General features: G+C 41.8%; 1 protein-coding gene across 1 annotated transcript in view; it reads right to left on the bottom strand.

Annotated features, from left to right (window-relative positions):
* UNC5C (unc-5 netrin receptor C) overlaps positions 1-24,165 on the bottom strand; it is a 257,765-nt gene that overhangs the window by 50,658 nt on the left and 182,942 nt on the right. Inside the window, exons 5-6 of the mRNA XM_032686686.1 lie at positions 13,198-13,301; positions 563-743 (exon numbers count right to left, since the gene is read on the bottom strand). Of these exons, the coding sequence (XP_032542577.1) occupies positions 563-743; positions 13,198-13,301 (285 nt within the window). The remainder of the gene's footprint in view (positions 1-562; positions 744-13,197; positions 13,302-24,165) is intronic.

The following is a 24,165-nucleotide window of genomic DNA, read 5'->3' as shown; positions in this document are numbered from 1 at the left end:
TCCTTTGCCCCTGATGTCAGGGTATGTTTTGGCAGTAGACACCAAAGATAAGCTTATTTAAATAAATATAAGAAGATGGAGGGTTCTGATAAGCTCTGACACTCTTACCAGTATCTGGGAGCACTAACTTCCCATCACTTTCACTCTTATTTCTGAAAAGTACCACTAAGAATGTGAACTGTGGTGGTAGTAAGCAATGCCTTGGACACTCCTGTTGGAGAATGTGCCCTCGTGGCTCCTTGCTGTATCCAGCCGGCATGTGTTACGGCAAGGGGAAAAAACGCCTGCTCTTCATGAGGTAGCTGGCTGTGTGTGTAGGTGCTTGTTCCTCCTGTCACCATTTCCTGTCACCAATAAGCCAAGCCATCAGACCTTTACTTCTGATATTTTCAGTAATGAACCCTGACTGCAGTCCCTGTACATGTCTGCAAGTCAACAGGCAGCACAGGCAGCCCAGACTGACCACAATTAGAGTTGCATACACGCATTTTGCATCCTCCTCCCGCCCCTCTCGCTTTGACTGTGCATCCATCCATTTGCAATAGGACAAGGCACCACTTACCATAGACAATCACAGTCGCTGTGGTGCTTTTCCTTTTGGCCACAATGTTTTTTGCAACACAGGTGTAATTGGCTGTGTCAGAAAGCCGGGCTTGCTTGATGATCAAGTTGTGATCAATCGTGATGTAAAAATTTCGGTCTTCCACGGGATCAATAACCTCTTCATTCTTCAACCATTCCACCTTGGGGTTTCAAAGGGCCAGAGGGGAGGTAGTGAGTCAGCACCAAGTCACACCACAATTGGACAGACACAGTATCTATGATTACATTGCTTTTAAGTACACATGCACTCACATGTACATACATGTTATTGTCTTGCTGCAATTAGAATTAAACAAAACAGAGACAGTTACCAAGAAATCACAAGGACATCAGTGCTTATTTTTCCTTTTTTACTTATATAAGCTACATTTTATCTTAATAAAGCATAATTTTCTTGTCTACACAAAAAACAAAACACAAAACCACAAAACAAAACAAACAAACAAAAAAACAACAAAAAAAGCCCACCCATGATTTTTAATCTAAACAATGTTCCTCTTTATTGCCTTCCTAAAAAAACCCACCCTGTTATATCCCAGTTTATGGCAGTGAGCCGCTCTTAATATAATTTGGCTGCAAATCCAGCAGCTCGTTTTCATTTCAACTGTGTGCTCTGAAGGACAGGACAGGACTGGACCCTGGATGGATCAAAGCTGGATCTTTATGTCTCTGGATCACTTCAGCCTGTGTCCAGGACTTAATTAAAGGAGGAAAAACGTAAATACAATCAGCCTGCCAGATTTCTGGGGTGCTAGCTGCCAAGACCTGCTTTCACAAACCCCACTTTTCCAAATACATTTGAGGAACTACCCAAGCATTGATGTACCCGAAAAGCAACCAAGAACCTGCTCCCCACCTGAGACAGCTGTACAGACTGCCCCAATCCATGGTGAGAAAACGAATGATCTCTCCTGGTGCTCAAGACAGAAGGCTCAATTCATGCCTGGACAAAGCCAGTCCAAAGCTGTAAGACCAGTGCTGGCAGATGTGAGCTTGGATTATAGGTTCCCACCCCCAGTCCCCCTCTTCAGCCCTGGCTTAAGTAGCTCCAGCTCCCCTACCCCAATTTGGGTGGAGGTATATCAGGTGTGAGCTGCTTCCAAAGGTGTACACCTTAGTGAATGTAAAGCCATTGCTTCAGTGAAGGTTTGATTTAAACTCCCCTTTCCCACAGCACATCCCTGCAGTACGTGGCAGTCAACTGTCAATACTGTGTTGCTTAAAGTTGGCGGTGTAAAAAGGGCCATGGAAATGGATACATGTGTCTGTGAGGAACAGGAAAAGAAAAAAAAGATATAAAACTTTGGAGGCTGTATTTCTATCACTACCACAATCCTGTTTCACCATGGAAGATACAAGCTCTCAGTCAATAGCCTGGTTTTCCTCGACAGGATGACTAAAATTGTTCTTCCTCCTTTCTTGAATCCTAATGGGTATCAGGTATAATCAAGACAGACAGATTCCTATTCAGTCAGTGGCAATATTTAGCTCCTTCCTCACCTGCAGGTCAAGTCCACATGCATTCTAGAATGAAAAACAAGCCAGGAACTTATCTTCACCAGTGGTAGGCTGTCACTTAACCACCGCCTCTCACACAAATAAAAAACCTTTTTTGGGTTTTAATGTCATTGATTATTTCTGGGCTGGAGTACAGACTTATGCCAGGGGTCTAAGAGATGCTACACGCAGTGCCAGAACCGTGTATGTACCACCTTCAAATCTGCCTGTAATCTTCCTATCCCCTGCACATTGAAGACACCAGGATATCAGTAAGGACAGGACTACAGTCTACATAGTCTAAGGCTCAGTCTAAAATGTTTCTGGTATGCCCATCAGAGCACATACTCCAGCAGCCTCTGGCACCCTGAAGGCTCCATGCCCAAGCACATGGTTGTCTTTTTCAAGTACTCTGCAACACTTTCTCTCTCCACTGAAAACACACATGCATATTCAGTCTGGGTCTCAAATGATTAGACAAAATTAAAGCTGTAAGCATTAAATTCCCTATCATCCCTGCAAAAACACCAAAGACAATATGAAAACAGAAGTTGCCAAAAAAAAAAAAAAGGCAGCTCTGTATAATTCAGTATATTGCCTCTGGCTCTACACCAAATCTCTTAGGAAAGAGATCCTTTTCACCTAATGTCTCAAAATTCTACAGAATTTGCTAACAATAAAAGTTTGCAGAACAACAGGATGCCTCTTTTTTCCACCAGTATATCAGAACTGTGTGTGCATGTCTAAATCCCATCTCTTTCACAAGATATCTCTAGTAAATCTAATTCAGTCTTCTGACATCCAGGTTTTTATGATGTCTGTTAATGTTGCAAACTCCAATGTTAAATCTGAAGGGAGGAACTGATGGATGATTTGACAAGCAGCAGGAGTCTTCTTTCACACACATTTTAGCCATCAATAGAACAACACAAAAAAGAGCACATCCCTCCAGTGGTTGTGTTTTCTCTCTCAGTCTTTGTAGAAATGGTAACTAAGTCAATACACTACAACATATAAGTGAGGTTGTTGTTGGTACTTATTTTCAATTATTATCAGCCTCATTTTCTCTGGTGCAGGTGACTGCAGTGCTCAGTACCTCCAAACTTCTGATTTACTTTTTTTTTGAGGTAACAACTATAGGTGGGAGCAGGGTTGTTCTGTCACGTAAGTAGGAAGAGATCAGGCGTCAAATACAGAACACAGAAGAGAAGAGAACAAAGAGGAATGAGACAGCGTGATTTATGAATGACAAGTATGCAAACTGTTATTACAGAAGCTAAAAGCAACAATCTCTTTTGATGCCATGTCATTCCCCAAGGCTCAGCCCCCTCACTGAAGTAGGCTGTTAATTCAGTCAACGCAGAAACTTATCCTGAATTTAATTCTGCTGCCTGAATAATAGAGACTGGCAGATGAGGCATCAGACACTTACGTGCTAGAGACCTGTACCCCTGTAGGTAAATGGACAGAGGGGCAGCAGGATGGACATGGACATTTCAAAGTGCACAAAAGCCATCCTCCAAGGTCATACCAAATCACACCCTCATGCCTCCCTTTTTCATATATCTAGAGACATTTCAGAGTAAATGGTTTCTTTTGCCTAATATTGAAGATGTATATTTACTGGCTATAATAACAATTCTTGAACAGGCACCTACTCCTATGTATTCAATTAAATCAAGCATGTCCTTCCAACTGTTATTGATAAATGTACTGATGGCTGTGCATGTATATGTAGGGAAAGCATGGGATCAGTTTTTCTTTATCCTAACAGAAATCATTTAATTGCCAACAATTATGCCATAAAGGATGAAGTAAGTGTACCCCCTGGGAGATGACAGCTATGGAAAATTACAACAATTAGCAATTTTTTTTTATATACAAACTCTTAGAACAAAGCAGACAGAAAATCCCCATTTCTTATTGTTAGTTTTCTACTCGAAGAAGTATTTTTGTTATATGTTTGCAAACTGACTAGCAAAAGAAGCCCACTCAGTTGAGGTGTGAGAGTAGTGAATGAAATCTTGACTCATAGAAACTTCAGATGCTGAGAAGCTGGAGCACACCTGAAGCCAGTTACCTTTTGGTCAGAGCTCCTTAGCACTCTGGAAGCAACTTGCAGAGCAGTGAGGCACACAGCTCCTGCCAGCTGTGCTGGATCTGCACATCCAGTGCTGCTAATGGGCTGGCAAGCAAGCCTGCAAGAGACTAAGCCATCCCTGCAATGGGCTGAGAAAGCGCACGGTCCAAGGCGGCTGTAATTTACAGCAACATACCTTGTAGCATCTTTCTGTCATCCCACTCCCCAGTGAGAGACAGATGTGTTGTCTCTAATCATTCACTGATTGGTATCGGGAGATACATTAACATAATTGGCACATTTGTTCTAATTAACAGAGGGAAGCTGCCACATGCCACCCAACATGAAAAGCAAGACCATCGGCAAGAACAGAAAACCTGCAATCACCACCTCAGCTATACCTGGGAGGTGCAGCCAAACCTGTGCTGCCAGAGGATGTTTCCAGCAGCAGCACGAAATAAGGCAGCACACACAGAGATAAAGACTTGCAGAGCCAGGACAGGCTTCTGTGCAGACTAAATGAACACAGGGAACATAAATCACACAAGCGATTACAGATGCAGGAAAACCTATTACGGAGGCTAATTGCTGACACAAATTTAGCCATACTAAGTTACTAGCATTACTAGGCACTTAAGTCTCTTGGCACACTTGCTTATGTATGATTGTTTTAGAAACTGGTAGAGCAGAAACACATCTGTTCCAAAAGAAATCCAAGGATGGAAAAGGAATAGGAGCTCATCTAGATCCTGCCCTCCATATCGTACAAGTCATTCCTTACACCTCTCGCAATCTCAAGAGCAAAGTCAGCAGGGTATGAGTTCTGGATCCTTGTTGCTCATTATCTCCTCTGCACCAACCTGCCCTAGAATCATCTTCAGAGCAAGGTCCACCTGCCCAAAACAGCAAGTCTTTTATCCTCCAGACAAAGACAAAGTGCTCCAGTGCAATTCTCCAGAAGAAACAACGCAAACAGCTGGGAGAGACTTGCCTTGATAAAAGGCAATTTGTAATTCTGGGAAGTGAGAACATTGCACCCCTGCCTTCCCCATGCCTGGCTGATGCAGCAGGATTGCTTTCCATCTGGTCCCTCATCCACATCGACATTGCGGTTGGTGTTCTCTGCAGCTGTGCCAACTGGTCACAGCGGCATCACTTGCCTTGCAGCAGGTCCCTGCTGAGCTCACACAGCCTCCAACAGCCACAGGGAAATCACAGCTCCCCTGCTTCACCTGAATTGTAACAACAGACACGAATCCCAAGCCATATCGGTAGTAAGGGCACACAGTAAGAACAAAGCATTTGTGCAACTAGCTACTGATTTGGACACAGTACAAGATGTTCAAGTGAGACCGAGAAAACTTTAGCAGCTTTCATACAGGCTATCGAACCAGCAGCTGTTTCAGGTACCTTGAGACTTGAGTGCCTATTTGATTTCTGGATTTTGTTTCAAATGTATACTTTCACCCCAGCAACTGGCTGTTGAAGGGGATGCTGTCCTCTATATACTATTTACTGAAAAGAGACTTAAGATTAAAAAAAAAAAAGAAAGAAAAAAGTGATCTCCAAAGAGACTGAAATTACAGCTATGAGTGACTAAAAAACACATACTGAAAATGAGACAGCAAATGCAAATCACCACAATGTTTTGTTAAGTTCTTGCTATTGTGCTTCTGCTGACAATAAGGGGAATTGTTGTTTCTGCTGTGGAAACACTTCCTTAACCACACATATATCCAGCTTTCTGCTTGAGTACTAAAATCTACATAGGGCGTATGTACAGCTGCTGGACGTCTCTGGCCCCATTACAGTTCTCTTTACGTACAACTGGGAAGTGAAACCTCACAGAATAAACTTCAAAGGCCAAGGTGGACTGGTAGAAGCAGATGGAGAACTTTCTTCCACACAGCCTCAAATTCAAACATAGATCATCATCATCATCATCGTCATCATGGCTGGGCTTCACGAACGAAGATCTGGGGAGGGCTCTACCCACGTTTGTTACAAGCACGTTGGTGGCTAAAAAGGTCAATACAAAATAGACACATCTGGTTGCACAAGGTACAGCAGAAAGCCTCTTTAGATGGTATATTCTGCAAGGCACGATTCTTTCTGCGTTGCCTTTTCTCCTCAAGGGTGATCCTGTGTGCTTTCTCAAAAGCATCAGCAGCGTTATAGATGGTGTGTCTCCAGGCCTCCCGATTGGAGGCCAGAGTAGACCAGTTATGTTGATCAATATGGCCAAGGCTGAGATGTTGTTTCAGGGAGTCCTTGTATCTCCTCTTCGGGGCTCCTCTCATGTGGCAGCCGGTGGCAAGTTCACCATAAAGCAAGATCTTAGGGAGGCAGTGGTCCTTCATCCTTGAGATGTGCCCTGCCCAGCGCAGCTGTGTTCTCAGCAACATGGCCTCGATACTTGTGACTGCTACTTGTTCCAGAACTGACGTGTTAGCCACATAATCTGACCAGTGGATATCTAGGATTGTACGGAGACAGTGTTGATGGAAGTGTTCTAGGAGACGCGGGACCACTACGCGCCGGCCGACGGGGGTGCGCCACGCGGCTGCCGGTGGGAACTGCACCCCCATAGGAAATGAGAGGAAGAACTACGGAGTACATAGAGGTTTGCCAGTCCAAGTTTTGGGGGAGGGGAGGAGCGTCGGGCGGCCCGTGGGGGTCCTCACACCAATGAGAGGGTGGGCGGGCAGCCCTGTACGGAATGTTGCAGGTGAGCCGTGCGAGTGAAGATCCGTGGTAACACGATGGGGGGAGGATAAGGCCAGGGTGGATAGCGGGCTCTTCTGGGGGGTTGGGGCTTTTTGGCTGGGCTGGAGCCATGGGAGATGCCCGAGCCCCAGGTGGGAGCAGGGGCCAGAACGATTTGTTTTCGGTTCACCTGCGGCTAGTGCCCAGGTTCGGTCTGTTTTGGATTTATTTATTGAGCCCTGAAAGGGTGGTCAGGACAAACATAGATCATGGCATTATTAAATGAAAACCATAGCATCTGCTATGTGGCCATCAGAAGTTTCTGGGCTTCCTTTTATACCTGAATGAAGGGCTTGAACTGGAGGTCCCATAGCTCATATGTTGACTGGCACTTTTGACATCATGTGGGCATGTGGAGTCCCCAATCCCAGAAGCAACTGAGGGGGTCTGTTTGGAAGCAGCCTTAAATGAGTTACCAAAGTGACGTCTGCAGTCCTTTGATTAGACTGACAGACGGATGGATCTTACTCTTCACAGTACAGAGCTATATGCTTTTCAGGATCATTAAATTCAATAAGGGAACAGGATTTGGGGGGTGGCTGAAGTCCCCAAGGACACCCCTTTCCCACTCAACCTCAAAATTGCATAGTGCCTGCTATCATACAGACAGCTCCTCCTACAGTTTCAAAAGGCTGTAAGCTGTAAATCCAGAATGGATTTTGTCCAGGTTACATTTTATAGTAAAAGAAAAGCATCAGGTCTAGAAGAACACAGAAAATCCTGATCAAAACCCAGGAAAAGCTGATCAAACAATTCTTGAGTGACAGCTGACGTGTTCTGCAGACAATATTTTGGAAGTATCTCCACAAAACCATGGGAGCATCATAATTCTTCATGCCTAAGGTGAGCACTGCTTTTGAAAAAGTTACTGTTAAGAGGAACTGACCAAGGCAGACACTATCACCAGGTGACTGAGGGTGCTGTTAAGAACCAGAGGCTCTGGAAAGCCCTGACAGAAGTAATTCTCACACTTCAGGCCCTCTGAAGTCAGTTGGCTACAGTGAGCAAGTCACTCAGTGTCAAAGTAAGACCTGATGGACTAATTTCATAGCCATATGAGATTATGATTAGAATAGTATCACCTAGATGAGGAGCTATCTTTTCTAAGGGGAGAATTGGGAGGTATGCTCATCTATTTCGCCTAAGTATGGAGATATGCTCATCTATCTGCATAAAAAAATGCAGCCAAAAGCTGTGTCCCACACTGTATATCTTCCAAAACTAAAAAAAATAAAACACTGCTCCTTCTGAGTACATTCTGAAGAGGACAGGTAGGTTGTGCTAGCCAATCCAGCATCCCAGAGCTGTCATTGCCACAAAAAGTGGGTTGTAGAGAACATGATAAGCTAGCAAAGTGTATGTCAGTGCTCTTGTAGAACATCTCCCATTGTAATATTTCCCAGAGGAACTAGAAGTCTGACTGCTCTCCAGTCCCACAGATAATCCTTGCCTGAACTTGATTCATTTCGGAGCATGCTCTGCCCTCACTTACATTGGCATCAATGGAACTGCACTAGAAAGGAAAAGTATACAGGTAGATCCCATAGAAACTTCAGGTCTCAAAAAACTCAGTTCTACAAGACCTGTGCACCTTGACATGGGTTGCTGCACTGTGGAAACGAATTGGTAGGAAATGTAAAAATAAGACTACCTAATAAGCTAGTAGTCAGTGTACTTCCCAGGAAAGCACAAAACCCAAATGCCAACCTATCCTTCAAGCAGGAGATTCTAACCCACCTCTCATGCTTTGCAAAAGAGTGTCCTGACCACCACCAGTAAACTGGGGGACAAAATATATGTAAAAAGGAACAGAATTATAGGGGACCAGGCACTGACAATTACAGGGAGCTTTATCCTGTAGTTTTGGAGGACAGACCTGCATTGCCAGACCCTATCCAGTGGCTCTCCGTGGAAAAACAGATGAGCAGTCCTCATTCATTTTGGGCTATGCTCCTTCTGCATGCAAACCTGCCTCCCCCCCACTTCCTCCCACTGACACTCGAAGGCGGTTCTGCTGTATGTTGCAAGGCACTGCAAAGAACAGTGTCACTTCTCAGGTAATTAGCTTTTGTGGCCACAAACTCCCCTATTTGTCTCTCTCAGAGCTCACCTTCCTGCTGTGAATGTAAAACACTGTCTCAGTGACACACACCCACATGGAAATGCATACACATGAACTCCCAAGTAAGGGATAACTGCCGCAAAACATAAGTGGCTCTCATGAAACACAGCAAACAGCAGCCACCTTAATAATCAATTAGATGGAGCAGCCACCTGATGCAGCCTATTTAGAGAAGTCCCCAGCTTCCACCAGCTTTGCCTGTGCAAGACCAGCTGAATAAAGTTTGTGTCACGGTCATCTTGACTAGGCAAAACACCCTTTTCTGCCTCTTGACTCAGTGATGCTTTCCCCCTTGCTCTAGTTCCTAATTAAAGCCATGAATGTGGATAAATATCATATCCAGTTTTAAACCCAACCGGGTCACCAAACTGTGCGCTACACCCTGTTCTGCAATTAAACTACTCTGTGAAACACCTCAATTATAATTAAAGAAGCAATTATCCCCCTGCTAAAGGCCCCACAAATCACACATTTCAATGCAAAAGTTCGCCTAGCAGCTCTACGGCATATTAACCAATCTTACATCTCATTTGCTTTTTGATCTATAACCTATCCCAATGAGCTAATTTGATGTGACTTAGTGTCTCTAACTATATTTTGTCATGTGCAAGATGATGCTGGCATCTTTCAAGTAACAAGTTAAATGAGCTAAGGGGTTAATTCTAATAACTCTGTCATTACTGTTGGAGCATCACAGATTAGGATTCTTCCTGCCTTCTCCAGTTAGGTTTGAAAAATGCACACACAGAAAAGAGTGGAATTGAAATGGATGCTTCTGCTGCTGCCAGGGAACCGCAACTGTCTGATTTCCACTGAGCATGAGGCTGGTGGGTCAGACTGCTTATCTCACCACTTCAACCTATTTCTCTCCACTGAGGAAAAGCAGAAGGCAGAGAAGTATGGAGCTAGGGCAGGGTGCTTCTTGGTTTTATATCAGTTCTTTTTTTTTTTTTTTTTTTTTTTTTTTTTGTCACACAAGGAATACGTGAGTTTGCCTCTTCACCCCTCAGCTGTGTGTGGAAACCTCAGTGCAAGAGCACCTGTGCTGATCCTTCTGCTGCTTTCCTGAGCCACGCACTGGAAAAGCCTAAACATTTACCCAAGTGTTTCAGAACCTCTAGGCTAGTTCAGCTTGATGTTGGTTGTAAAACTGAGAGTGGGGAGGCATGCCACAGTGCAGCTGGCACCCATGCTGGTTGGGGCTGTTGGGCAGGGGTATATGACTGCAGAGAAGCTGATCTGGTTTTCCCAGAGACCTCAGTTCCTTACTTTGTCCCAGGGGAACAAGCAAGATGTACTTTGATTTGACCTCTGGCCACGAGGCTGGTTGTATTTTAACACATCAACTTCCTTTTGGATCTTGACTTTTTTTTTTTTGCTTTTCCTAATGTCCATAACCAGAGACCACTCTAATGCTTGTCATGTACTAGTGGATCTGTGGGACAGGTAAGTGTTGCCTTAAAAGCTTTACCTGCCCATCTCTGTCTTCGTCCTTCTTGCCCTTTCGAGAAGCTGTATGCTGCTATGTGGTTCATCTTTGCAGTAACAGTATGATCTGCTCTAGCATTGATCCATAAGAGCTTGACATGGTTAATTAAATATGCTGGGAATTATAAAACTGAATTCCCCAGATACTGAAAAGAGCACAGAATTTATCCCTGACCATGCTTGTTCCCACCACCTTGAAATAGCAGGGAAAAAAATCCTCCAAAAAAAAAAAAAAAACAATCCACAATGAAGGGGGAGAATAGAATAAAAGAGAAAAAGCAAGGGAAAGATGCTGGTTCTTTGGACTCCAGCACTGCACTGCATTACACTGAAGGTCTATTTTGTACAGTTTTGTAAGCTTTTCTTCGTCTGTTTTGGTGTTAAATCCAGTGACTACTTCAGAAGCCAGTAAGTGAAAAAAACCCCTAAAACAAAACACAGTGCCCAAAATGTGAAGAGTCTGATGCACATGGTCACCAAAGCATTTGGAAAAGCTGATTATAGCTGCATTAACCTACTCTACTTGGAATCAAAGCAGTCTTTCAACAAGATGGAAAATAGCCTCAGACTTCTGCTTGCCTTCTCCCAAGTCCTTTCTTATAGTTACCTGTACCATCATATCAGAAACTTCTCCAAACACATAAATGAAGTCTTAAACAAAGAACTCATTCATCTTTAAATTAAAATAATCATGTAATCCTCCAAACTACCAAGTTATCTTTCATCTTTCTGCTTTTCTAAATTTATCTTACCAGCTTCAGCAAGTGGCTGTAATAAAGTGTCACATTAAGGTATTCATATTCATTAGTGTTCAGGTCTTTGTTCTTTTAATAGTGTTGGAAAGAATCTACAAAGAGGCTGTATTAGGCGGCTGTCCAATCTGGGTGTTTGATCTCCTTCTGACTTCAAAAGTCAGAAGAGGAAAAAAACCCAACACTGAGAACAGTTCTTTTGAATGTCAGATGGGGGGAGTACGATTTCTGAGCCTGCCAAGTGTTAATTGGTGTCTGCCCTGACCATGGTACAAATAAGATTCAGAGCCAGTCAATGTACCATCATGAAGAGCTATTGACAGAGCGAGCAGGATACTGGAAGGCAAGAAAAAGCACAACTGTTATGACAGCAGCTCACAGAGGTTTTTTTCAGAGATCACTTTCTATGAACCATGTCAAATTGTGTCGTTTGGGTCCCAGCCACACGACTGGGTATAACAGACCCTTTTGAGGGAACAACCAGACTGGCTGCTGAAATTTCAGAGGTGCTTGTAATACCGCATAAAAACAAACTACCCGTCATCATTAATCTCTCTTTCTAGCAAAAGTAATGAAGTTCCCCAGTACAACCCTGCACTGCCTGAACAACAAATCCCGTTGCAGAAAAAACTGTCACGGCACAACAAGTTGATTTGATGCAAAGAAGCATCAGAAAGGAAAACAAAAACCTGCTGCTAAGTTCCTGAGGAAACCCAACTGATTAATACTACAGTTGTCAGTAAGCTGGCTTGGCAGACCTAAACACTCCTTACAGTTTTGAAGATCTTAAAGAGGAAAGAAAACAGCCTAGAGAACAAGAAAAATGGGAAAAATCTTCTAATTATTCTTTCTGATGTTTGTGGACATGTGTCTGCAATTCCAATTAAATCTAAACTTGGGTTAGATGGGGAGGTAACAGTTTAAGCTTCATCTCCTGAGAAATCAGCCATCAGTGCTGCATGACAACCACTTTGCTACTTAGCCATGACAGTCTGACTTATCCTAATGCAAATTGGCAACAGTTTCTTCTGTGCATGGTAGAGGAAAACCGAAGAGAATTCAGATAGCGGAATTACCATCATTAGCAATCAATTTTTCTCTTAACAGCCGCAGCGGATTCAGGATTTCAGAGGCCCCCCTGTGACTCAGAAATCCCCCTTCTGTGAGCTGTGAGTCTGAAGCTGGAGCCACCACTGCACTTAGAGAAGCTGCTGTTCAAGGGGATGCTCACTGCTGTTCTCAGGCACAGATTTTGCTGAAGGGTCGGCTGCCTCCTGTGGTAGAGGGCAGACTACCCACTCTGGGTTTACTTAAATGCCAGTAGGAAGACAAGATAAGTTCCTGAAGATGGATTATTAGGCAGACACATCTCCTACTTGCCCAAACCTCATGCTGCTTCACGTGGGAGCCTGTATTGGACCATGGTACATCCTCTTGTGCCAAGTTGGCAGGCTTATGCCTGCCCAACATGCGAGGGAAATATAATCTGGCAAACTAAAAATTAAAACATCTTTATATCATTCTTGCAAGGTGCCTCTCAGAATAAGTGAAATGTTTTTTTTCTTTAAAAGGAAAAGGAAAGAGAGTGGGCTGGTATTAATGTGTTCCACCTAGTGGAACAGCTAAGTGTCCTTCAGATGCCAGATATAATTGTGATTTTTCAAAGGGAACTAAAAAACTGAAACCAAACTCCCTGCAGCTCTGCCCAGCAAGGTACCATAACCCAAAGCCATTAATCAGTTCCCAGTCAATCTTGTCTGTAGGCAGCAGTCAGTCAGCTCTCCATTACCACCCATTCATCATGCCATGCTCTAAGTCACTGTACATTAGCCACTGATCAGGCCTTAGTTAGGATGTGCAAGTGCCAGGACACTGCTGCTGCTGCTCACCTCAGCTACTGGGATGCCTTCAGGGGGACGGCATTGGAGCAGGACCTCTTGCTCCAGGGACACTTCTTTCCCCAACGGCTCCTGCTCAAAAGTTTTCCGGAGATCTGGGGAGAGAGAAGGAAAAAAAGCATTGATAGTACTAATAGCTGGTAATTTAAATTACATTTGATTGCCATACTGAATGAACGCAAGAGACAATGAAAACAGCAGTTCTGCTCCCTGGAAAGTAAAACACTTAAAAAAGGGTGGGTCATGTTTTTGCTTCATTCCAACATTAAGCAAAGATTTCATAGTGGATTTATTATTTATATTATGGTACAGCATACGAATCCAGTGAGGATCCAAGGCTTCACTGTGGAAGGTGACAGAGAACAAAAAGTGCAACAAGTCCCTTTTTCAGAAAATTTATGTTTGGTAAACTACACCAGTGAAGTACTAAAGAAAGTTATGGAAAATTAAATAAATCTGTAAAACTAAAGCATATAAACTGAGTTGCCTTAATTCATAGACGAAAATGTTCATGCTGTGATCTAATGTACTATTAGCTTATAAGCTTTAACTTTACAACTTTAGCTAATTTGTCTACACCTTATCATTATCCCTGTAGCACTAAGTTATTATTATTATTATTAATGTAATAATAACAACAATCATATTAATTACAATAAAAAAATAGCAATGTGGAGCTGAACCATGCTTGGATCCCTCCACAGCACCATAGAAATGCAGTAGGGTGCATTTCTCCAGAGATTGGACCAGTTCATTGTACTGGAAAGCTGTGAACTCTGGCTTTCTTGTACTCTTCTGTAATATCTTCGCACAGATGGTAAAATGGACTTCAGAAGTTCCCTCATTACCACTGTCTCCATGTTTCTGCCATGCACTGCCACGCTCTGTACTGCGCCAGGGAGGACAGGGCTTTGGAGAACTGAGCATTCAGCCCCAGTAGCTACTGGGGATATTTCTCCCTGCTCCTGGTTCCTGCTGCAAATGGACATGAGGCCATGTTCAAAGTCACATCAGAGAGCTGGCCTGACTTCAAAAACTTTGCAAAGCAGTTATTTTTATTTTACTTTTTGTTCTGAAGTCAGACCAGTTTCTTATGTCAGCTCACAGTGAGGCTGCACAAATACTTGTGTCATATTGGAAACAAGTCATAGTCATATGGGAACAATTTAAAAGCCAAATATTTCATATTTTGAAGCCATAACCTGTGACTGCACTGGAAAACAGATCACTGAATTGAACCGGCTAACAAATAAACCATCCAAAGAATTATTTTTCATCTAGATTACCTCCAAGATCTAATTTAGAACTGACCCCACAAGGAACTGCATCAGCAGTACCAAAACGCAAAACCCGGGGCAGGCAAATGTACAGACAGAAAAGGAGATGGAGTGGCTGCTACCAAAATCAGCTCCTCTGAAACTCACCTCTGGGTAGCATATCTACACTTAGCCTGTATTGGGAAAATGTGGTTATTCAACTATCTGGAATTAAATGTCAATCTAATTGTACCATGGAAAAGCTCTGTCACAGCTGGAGATGATCATTTTAACTTAAGCTGATATAGTAGTAAACTTCTAACATCTTTAAACCCAAACATTTCACAAGTGAAACTGAGGCATCTTCCCCTGCACCACAGGCATGAGAGAAGCAACTCCACACCTCACTGCTTTCCCACCACTGACATTTCTAATCCCTCTAGCACAGAAGGTAGGGATACTGAGAAGCCCTCTGATAGGACAAGATTTATGGCCACAGCTAAAGGCACTGAAAGATAACCTTTGATAGATCCCGCTGTGGCAATACAAGAAATTACTGTCTCCAGCTCTCTGCTTGTTTTGGAGTTACTCTTTGAAAAGGAAGCACATGCCAATGTCACAGCTACCTCACCACAAAATCCACCATTTTAACCTCAGTTGTTGCTGAAGGGGGCTTTACCCTACAACACTGGATAACTTATGGCAAAGAGGAGGAGCAAAAGTACAGAGGCGAATGTTTCTTAGGATGACATGCCAAGTTTCACCGGGCTGTGCCTGTCAGCATCTTTGTCACACTGGAGTTATTCCAGATGAATGAGGCTCGTTCATGTGAGAGCAACCACAGCAAGACAACTGGCCAGATTAGGTCAGATTTCTGTACATAGCTCCCAATACATTGCCAGCTCCAGCATCATCAGCACTCCAGCTTCATCCCACCCTCTCTGACAGGCTACTTAGGGAAAATTTGGGTTGTATGGCTCAATTTAAGTAAACCCAAATCCTTCAAGTGCCCTGTGGGTAGAGTCATTCAAAAAACACTGAGTTTGGAGTGGTGTACTTCCACACTTCAAACACGGAAATGAGCAGCTCTTTCAGGAACTGGTGCATTTCTTGGGAAGTTACATTATTCCTTTGGCCCAGGCTCCTCACCCTTCCTGTGGGCTTGATAAGTATCCTGGGCACACATAATGTCAGGTTAATGCAATTTGCTTTAAGTTAGCAAACAGCTGGGGTTGTGTAGCTAGTAGTACCCATATGATCATATTACTGCTAGTTCCACGGGTATTTTCGAAAGAAAAGAATTACTTCCACATCTGGTACACCTTAGTGCATTTAGCAGGTACACACACGTGCACGCTCCAGACAATTATTGTGCTCTAATATCGTGGTTGAGGGTAAATGGGAAAATTACCATCACAGTAATAGAAGTATATAAGCACAGTAATAAACAGCGTATCAATAATAGCTTTCAGGTGTTCAGATATGGAGGGATGAAGACAGCAGAGGTAGATTCAGTAGATAATAATCTGATTTTTTTTTCCTAGACATGCTGATTTACTGTTCTGCCAACCTTCCTGAAACATTTAATAGAACTCTTATGTTCTACATTGCCTCACATGCACAAAAACCACACCTCCCATAAAGCACTTGCCTTTAAAAAAACCTCCAAATTTTAGTGCATACAAAAGTAAATAGCATTAATCTAGAAATGTGTAATAACAGTAAAAAACCCCCCACTTTAACCTCCTTATTATTAACAGCTGTAAGTTCTGCAGTGGGAATAGCTGGAATAGTTGCAGTGGGGCTGCATAGGTGAGATGAACTCTGTGGGACCCTGGGTCTCCTGGCTGCCCCCACACACGGTGCCTTGCTGTGTGAGGTTGCTTTAATGATACCATTGGATTCAAGTGGGTCAGTGATCCACGAACTAAAAATACACTAAGTAGAGGCCCTGACATAACAGGCAGAAACGTTCTCAAAGGAGCCATTAGGTACTACTGAGTAAATTATACTAATTTGTGGGGTGGAAAAAAAGGTGCATAATTGTTTACTTACAAGACTGAGAGCTCTTATATGATATTCTGTTGGCTCTCTCCCACGTGTTCACAGCTTCATCCCACCACTTCCCACTGCAGCCATGTCACCTACAAATAGCTACAGATGGCAGCAGTGCAGGGCAGGTTTGACCTAACCAAGCATAAGGCTGGCTGGTTGTGACACGCACAACTTAACAAGATGGGGTTTTAAGTGATAAAGAAGCAGAGGGCCTGGACAAACATCTTCATCACCTGCTGTAACTATCATGAAACCACCCACTGGGACAGCACTGGATTCTGAAATGACTGGGTTTTTTTCTATGGCCCTTGCTATCATTTCTGTTGATAACAATGACATCCTTCTGATTCTTCAATCCTCAGTTTCCTTTGCCATGTAACAATTATAGTCATGAGGGAAATCTCACACTGTCAGTCAGGACTGGGTGAGCTTGCTAATGTACTAAGGGAATTTGAGAAAGTGAAAAATATTATCGAAAATGCTCTGCTTGGGAAAGATCCAAAGTGTCTATATGTTACAATTGCTTGTGAGCAAGGACAAAAGGGATACATTTTTCCCAGAGAATGTTAAGAGACTAATAGAATACATCTCAGTTAAAAAAAAATAATTTAACAATCTTCAGATAATATGCCTGAAAAAGCAAATCAATAAAACATTTGATCCATTCTGGATCAGGACCCCTCCGTCTATGAAGAGACAATGTGCATTATTAAAGCCTCAGGTCAGCAGCAGTCCTGTTGCTGAGACACCAAGAGAGCATCTTCTCCACCCTCACCTTCAATAGAGGAAGACACGAGAGAAAGGCAGTTGCATTTCCTTTCCATTATTATTTTGGTAGAATAATCCTGTATTGTCTGTGTTAGCAATACTCTTCCTCCACTTATACAGGTAACATTGCTGCCACAGCTCATCTCTCCAGAGTGGAGTGTGCCTTCAGTGATGCTGAAGGGTCCACCTTGTCTCTCTCACCAGCTCTCTCACATATCTCACTAAGCTGCAGGTAGGGATTTCACTGCCTGGCCCTGGTAACAGCCTGCACCCCCATCAAGCATTTAAGCCCCGCCTCTAACTTCCCTTCAAGATTATCTTCCTAAAAAGAAACCAAGGAGAATAATTAAAATTCTGGTCTGCCACCTTGAGTCAAACTCTATTTTCCTTACTAATGCATAGTCCTAGCAAATTCAGAGGGGGCTCCTGTGGCATGTATCACAGCACGTTTACAGCATACTTAAGAACAGACTTTCCTTCAAGACTTCTGAAATACTCCTGCACAATCTTCTCTGGTAAGGACATATGGCTACATTCAGAGCTGCATTGAAATGAGAGAATTTTCACAAGTATAAAACTGAAATAAAGTAATGGGAAATAAGAATCTCAGTGTACATCATATTGTTAGCTTTACTCCTGAATTGCTATGCTTTTTGGGCAAAAGGGCATTAGATCTACATTTTGATGCACTGCTAAATGACTTAATTTTGTTTAATGCATTTTCATCTTACAAAAGAGTCAGAAGTTGCATTTTTGTCTGCTAAAGGTAATTGCTTATATAGGAAGTCATGTCATTTCCCCACTTCCTTTTCTACCTGTCAACTTCTAAAAAAGTGCAAAGAATGACCCTATTATTTTTTTTTTAATCTCTTTGTTTTTCTGGGTTTTACTGTGATAGGTGGGTGGATAAAACTATAAGGACATCTTTTATAATTTCTGAGAAATGTGCTAAGAGGAAGACCAGACAGTTCAGCATAGCGCTAATGTAAGGATGAGTAATGAATGAGCATGAAAAATGGACATTTGTCAGCCAGGAATTAGATGCAAACCAGATGAACAGAATAATACAGCATTACTGTCAGGAAAAGATGAATTTCTGCCCTTGGTAGACCTTTAAGGGTCTCTGCTCCTTCTAGGAACTCCAACGTCAACTTTCCTTCTGTAACAAGTAATCTAAAAAATTAGCAAGCTTTAAGAGCAAATAAAGAAATAAACACATTATTTTCTATACAACTGTCATATTAACTATGTTCATTGAGGAAAATACGTTTAGTGTGTGCTTTCAGAGAAATGAGGGTTTAAGAATGTGAGAAGACCTTCACAAGAAGTATGCTTTATATGGGTAAGTATATATAGCCATCCATATAAACTCAAACATGTTATAAACAAAAAAAAGCAATTAGAACACTACAGAAAAAAGAATATGGTTTGGTATAATTTTATCTAAAATTTAGTTATTAGAGGATCAATATGTAGCCAAGCTCTCCACTTCAAGTTTACCTCCTACCCTTGAGAGTGTTCTTAACAGGTAAGGTTCAATATGGTTTTAATTTTACCCAGACTAATAAGAACACCCAAACAGAAAAATAACTGCGGAAAAAGAATGGTAAAATGCCACTAATGTTCTACAAAATGAAAGAGGATCTGTGCTTCTGAAAACACATCTCACTGCATTTATTCCCAAACCTGGATGACTGATGCTGAGTTTGAGAAACATCACTAATAATGTAGAACTGGTCTATTCCATTCCTCTTCCATCACCTTTCAGAATGTGGATAGAGTTAAGAGACACCTTCTTTTTTTTTTTTAAAAAAAAAAAAGGAAAAAAAGGCATTAGAGACTGAATTGCAAATCTAAATGTTAGAAACCAGGCATACTTTGGCCTCTCTTTTCTGTTCACAGCTGAGTCTATGACCTTTGCACAGGGATCAATCACACTAGTGGGTAAGTAATGGAAAGGTTAGGTACAAAAACCTTTTTTATTTCATTTTGTTCTTCTGTGGTTTCAGCTCTCTGTTATTAATTAGATCAAACCAGATTTCCACTGAGACAGTCACAGGAGCGTCATCAGCCTGTAACCCAGAGGATCCCTCTGAACCTCTATCAATTGCTTTCTTAAGTGTGGTGTCTCACCCTGCAGGGTCTCCTGCTGTATCAGTCACACACTGGGTGTTGATCAAAGCCTCCTGCCCTCCTTCAGTACACCACTGCTCATGGAATGACACTTTGGTTGGACAGACCTGTGCTCTCAGCTGGCCCAAGCCAGTAGCTGGAGCTGAGGAGCTGAGGATTGAGGAAATAAGTCAACACCTCAAAACTCCATCTTAAAGCTCAATACACAACTCTGTGCCACTCTTTCCTTCTCTGGAGGGGCTGTTTCATATCTGGACAGTCCTAAAGACAAATGTTGCAGTACCATGAGGCTTTCCTAGCCACATTCCCAGCCTTGGAGAGGAACATCAGGGATGGTGGAACTTCCACCTTTCCAAAGATGCCTGGCAGCTTGTCAGTTGGGATAAGCTTGTCTGTAGCTCTCTGGTGTCACAGTAATAGATCAGGCTGACACCCCACACAGCCAAGAAGCAGCATGAGTTTTCACAGCTGAGCAGCTGATGGGGACTGAAGCAGCTTCTTGGAAGTGCGCAACATGTTTCTGGGACAGGGCCTACTATATCCACTGACCTGAGTTACAGAATGAGGTGAGGAACACCCTTTGCTTGCCAGGCTACAATTTGCAAGACACTCTGCAAGAGCTCGGGACCTTCTCTCTTTTTTTATTTTGTATTTTTTTTCAGCCTAAGCAAACAAGGGGTGTAGACTGGCCAGCCCCTCATTCTAACAACAGCATCTTTAGCCAGCTGGGGATAACATTACACCCTGATGACTCTCTGTAGACTCACTGCCTATGTATCTGCAGAAAAAACCATTTTTCCCCTCCCCTCTTTAGCTCTAACCTAGTTCAGCCAGGCGGTCCTAAGACTAAACACTCTTTTGCAATGCAGCTTGCACGTGGGCTGTGCTTGTAATGAAGGATGACCCATTCAACACATTTGGTATTAATACAATTGCAAAAAATACAAGCAAGCAAACTTTATCAAGCATTCACTAAGAAGATGGGTTCCCAGGTGTACATCAGTTGCACTGTTCTCTTCCTCTTATATTTTTACTTCATAACTCGATATTTCTTTGTAAGCTTAACCTAAAAACTAACTTGTAAATTTAATTCTATTCATTAATTTATTTGGTGATTAAAGATGGAATCCAAAGTTTGGTTTTTTTCAAATAAATCTATATATAATGTTCAAATGACCTAATCTCAACGGGTACCTTTTTACATGACAGATATACTAAAGGTACTAAAGAGAGATATTAGAAACATCAGATGTACATTGCAATTCAATTCGTAGAATTGAATTTACAAGACACTGTAACACTAAAAAACTATTTATATACATGTGGTATTTTGTTGTTGTTGCTCTTCTGATACACTAGCCTAGTGCACACAGCTGTCTGGTCACTACCAAAATATACACAAAATTTTGTTAACTTCCTGGCAGGATCTATGTTTCATCATTAGGTACTAAGCAGACTCTACTGAAAGATGATAATTTCTTAGGCATGACAGTGTAGGTAGGTAAGGCTCCAACAGAGGGACTAAATTCACATAAATTCAGTAAAGGGGTTTCCTTTTGTTTTTTTTAAGCAATGCTAGCAGTGATATCAATCCCACCTTAATTTATAGAGACTTGGCTATTTAATAAAATGTAATGTAATTTATATTTATTAGTGTTGCAACTGCATCCTTAAATTTGGGAATGGTCATTCCTGTTAACTTGGAAAGTGGTACAGAAACATGCCTGTCAGGAGCAAAAGCAGAGTGGTAGGATCAAGTATGCTAAATGTCTAGTCAACTTCTCTGCTGCCCTTTCTGTAATCTGCTGTTCTTTAGTAATCTTAGCTTAAGACCACATGCCTCAGTTATCCCTTTTACTAAATTACAAGCAGCAGATATTGATTAGTAGCAACTTAAATGATACAAAAGGAAGGAATTAGGGCCTATCTATGTTAATTCTCATACACACTTATCAAAGTACACAAACCACATTTTTAGGATTTTTTTAACACTGGATATCCTGGGCCTGCCTTCCTATTAAAATTTTCAAGTGTTGTCCTTCCTAGCTCCCTCTCCTTATCTCCACATCCACCCAACTTTGTATCTATTGCAATTGGCTCTAATGCCTTGGTGGCTACAGAACGTGTCCTCACAGAGCTGCTTGGATTAGGTGTGTGAAGAGAGGGAAGAAAGGCACTGCATCAATGTAACATGGAGCAAGGGACCCAGGACTAAAAGCTGAGATAACAAGTGTCAGTAAAGAATCTGAGATTTTTTTTTTTCATCTCTGTTTCTTTGTATAGCTGCATACCCCTTGTAAGCGGAGATAAACCACCAGATGAACCAATCTACTTTTCTGTACTGCATTTATCTTATCAGTATACAGCATCTGACATGCATATTTTAACCACATTCCTTTGAAAAATTTTCTGGGGGAATAAAGGCTTTTAGATAAGTACATAGGAAACTAGTACAAAATTACAGAAAAGATTGACTGTAGCACAGTTCCTTACTACATTGGGGCTTTTTAAAACTTTTTTTGTTTATTAAATTCTGATTTAAGATAATAAATAAAGGAAAAGAAAAATCTGTTCACATTCATTACATAAAAAAAAGACTGAGTAATAGAAACTACTGAAAAAGCTTCTATTTTCTCATGGGTGTTCAACAAATCCAAAACCTAACATCAGATTTAGGGCTTATATTCTTACCATATTTTCTCAAGGACAGCATGGGTTAACATCATGAAGTCAGTGAGGCTACACCAACACTGAAGTGGTGCAAATGAAAAGTAAGGTTGCTCTATGCACATGGGCTCAAAGCAATTTATCTTAGCCACCCCTTTATTATCTGATCTAAAAATTAGGTCAAATCCTGCAGCTATTGTTTAGTCTTTATCAGATGTATCTTCCAGTGGGTTTAGCTCTACTTTTGGTTACACAGGCTCAGATCTCATTCATTGTTTTAACAGGAATTTTTCCCTGTTATGTTTTATCTGCTCAATTACATCAGCCCTGTTACAGAAAATTCACATTAAAACTTTATATTCAGCTTGTTTTTTTTACAGCTGAAGGTAAAGCTGCCCAATCCCCCTCCTTCCTCCCTCCCTCTAAAACAGTAACATCTTCTAACTGAGCAGAAAACTGTATCAAAACATATTAGTGACTCACTAGTGCTCCTGATAGGATGTACCTAGAATAAACAAGAAATGTGTGAATAAATAGGAAATGTGTTTTAGCACTTTCCTTGGCCAATATCTCAGAAAATTTATTATATCTTTCCAGCTTCACCAAGATACATACATTAGGTGTCCCTACTTTGTTGGGCACTGAGATATCTAAAATGGCAAAGTGAAAATTAATCTGAACAAATCTGCTAGTCTAAGAGGATGAAATGCTCAGCTCTGCTCTCATGGGGAGACCAACACCCCAGGAAGATGGATTCCATGAAACAGGAAAAATGTTCCTTATCACAGAAGGGAGTAATTTCCCAACGTACTCGTGATCCAGGAGTGCAACAGTGATTTGCCGCTAAATGCCCTGAAGACTTAAGGAAGCTGGGATGTCTTTAGACTCACTCTTTTTCTGTTTATATTGCTAGCATGGGCAGCCTTTGAAAACCATCAGCATCTTTACTCCATATTTATAGATTACTCCTTTCCTGAATAACTGAAGCTCTTGGTCAGAGCAATGTTGCAATTGATTTTCACCAAGAACTTTCATTGACTAGGTTGTTATGTACTTTCTGACACATGCCTGACCCTGCATTAAACAAACACAAGCCACTTTTCCAGGATGCACATTTTTCACACTTTCGAATTACTTTTCAGTTAATTCTATTACACGCTCAGTGAACAGTGATGCTGGATGCTATTTTTTTGTTTGTTTGTTTTAATGGAGTGCAGCTCCAGCCCTTGAGAGGACACAATAATTCCAGAATAAGACATAAGGGCATAAGAGAGAAAAGATAAAAAGAGGAGGAGAAGGAGATGAATAGGGAGAGGGAGAGAGAAAAGGAGAGGGAGGAGAGATTCTTTTCTTAATGTGCTAAGTATGGCTAGTTATGCTACAGTTGTATCTGTCAAGATGAAATCACCAGGTTCAGGTATTAAGATAAATAATACCACTTAAGCAGAGCACTTTACATGCTCCATTTACCCCTCACCTTTCCTAAAGGTGTCAGTGTTCACTTTTGTGCCAATTAAAAGGGAACACTGCATTGGTGACAAACAAGCAGCTATAGCTGCACACTGATCTGGAGAGATGGGCTCTTCTGCCCCTCTTAAGTTTTGGACATCCTTGATTTGCTGGATTAATAATACTGCATGGACCTTACGTTGCATCCCAGCCTCATGGCACATTGTGTAACCATCAGAACACTTACCAGCTGTGTTGAAAGTTTATCATGAAACAGCTATTATAATGTCAGTACAGATCCAGTCCTAAGAAGTCAAAGTTGTGAATACAGATGAGGAGTATTGGTGTACCTGAGTCCAGAGTTTGAAATGGGGATCTTGTAGACCAAATGACATCATGAAGTAAGGCATATTCCCCACATCATCTGTCTGACTTTCTAAAAAATAGTCGTCAGTTATCTGAGAAATTTACTGAAATTTGTGTAATTGGAAATAGACAATTTTGCAGTGAATGTGCTTTTGCTGCTGGTTTAAAATCTGCAGATTGAAAGCCTAATACTTCAACCCTTAATCCCAAGGAGTCTAAGTGATTTGCCTGTGCCACAGCTGTCCAAGAACCCCAAATTCAGGAA

The sequence above is a fragment of the Chiroxiphia lanceolata genome, chromosome 4 (genome assembly GCF_009829145.1).
Source record: "Chiroxiphia lanceolata isolate bChiLan1 chromosome 4, bChiLan1.pri, whole genome shotgun sequence".
Taxonomy (NCBI): Eukaryota; Metazoa; Chordata; class Aves; order Passeriformes; family Pipridae; genus Chiroxiphia; species Chiroxiphia lanceolata.
Note: the sequence above shows the minus strand (reverse complement) of the source record. Positions and strands in the feature narration are given on the sequence as shown.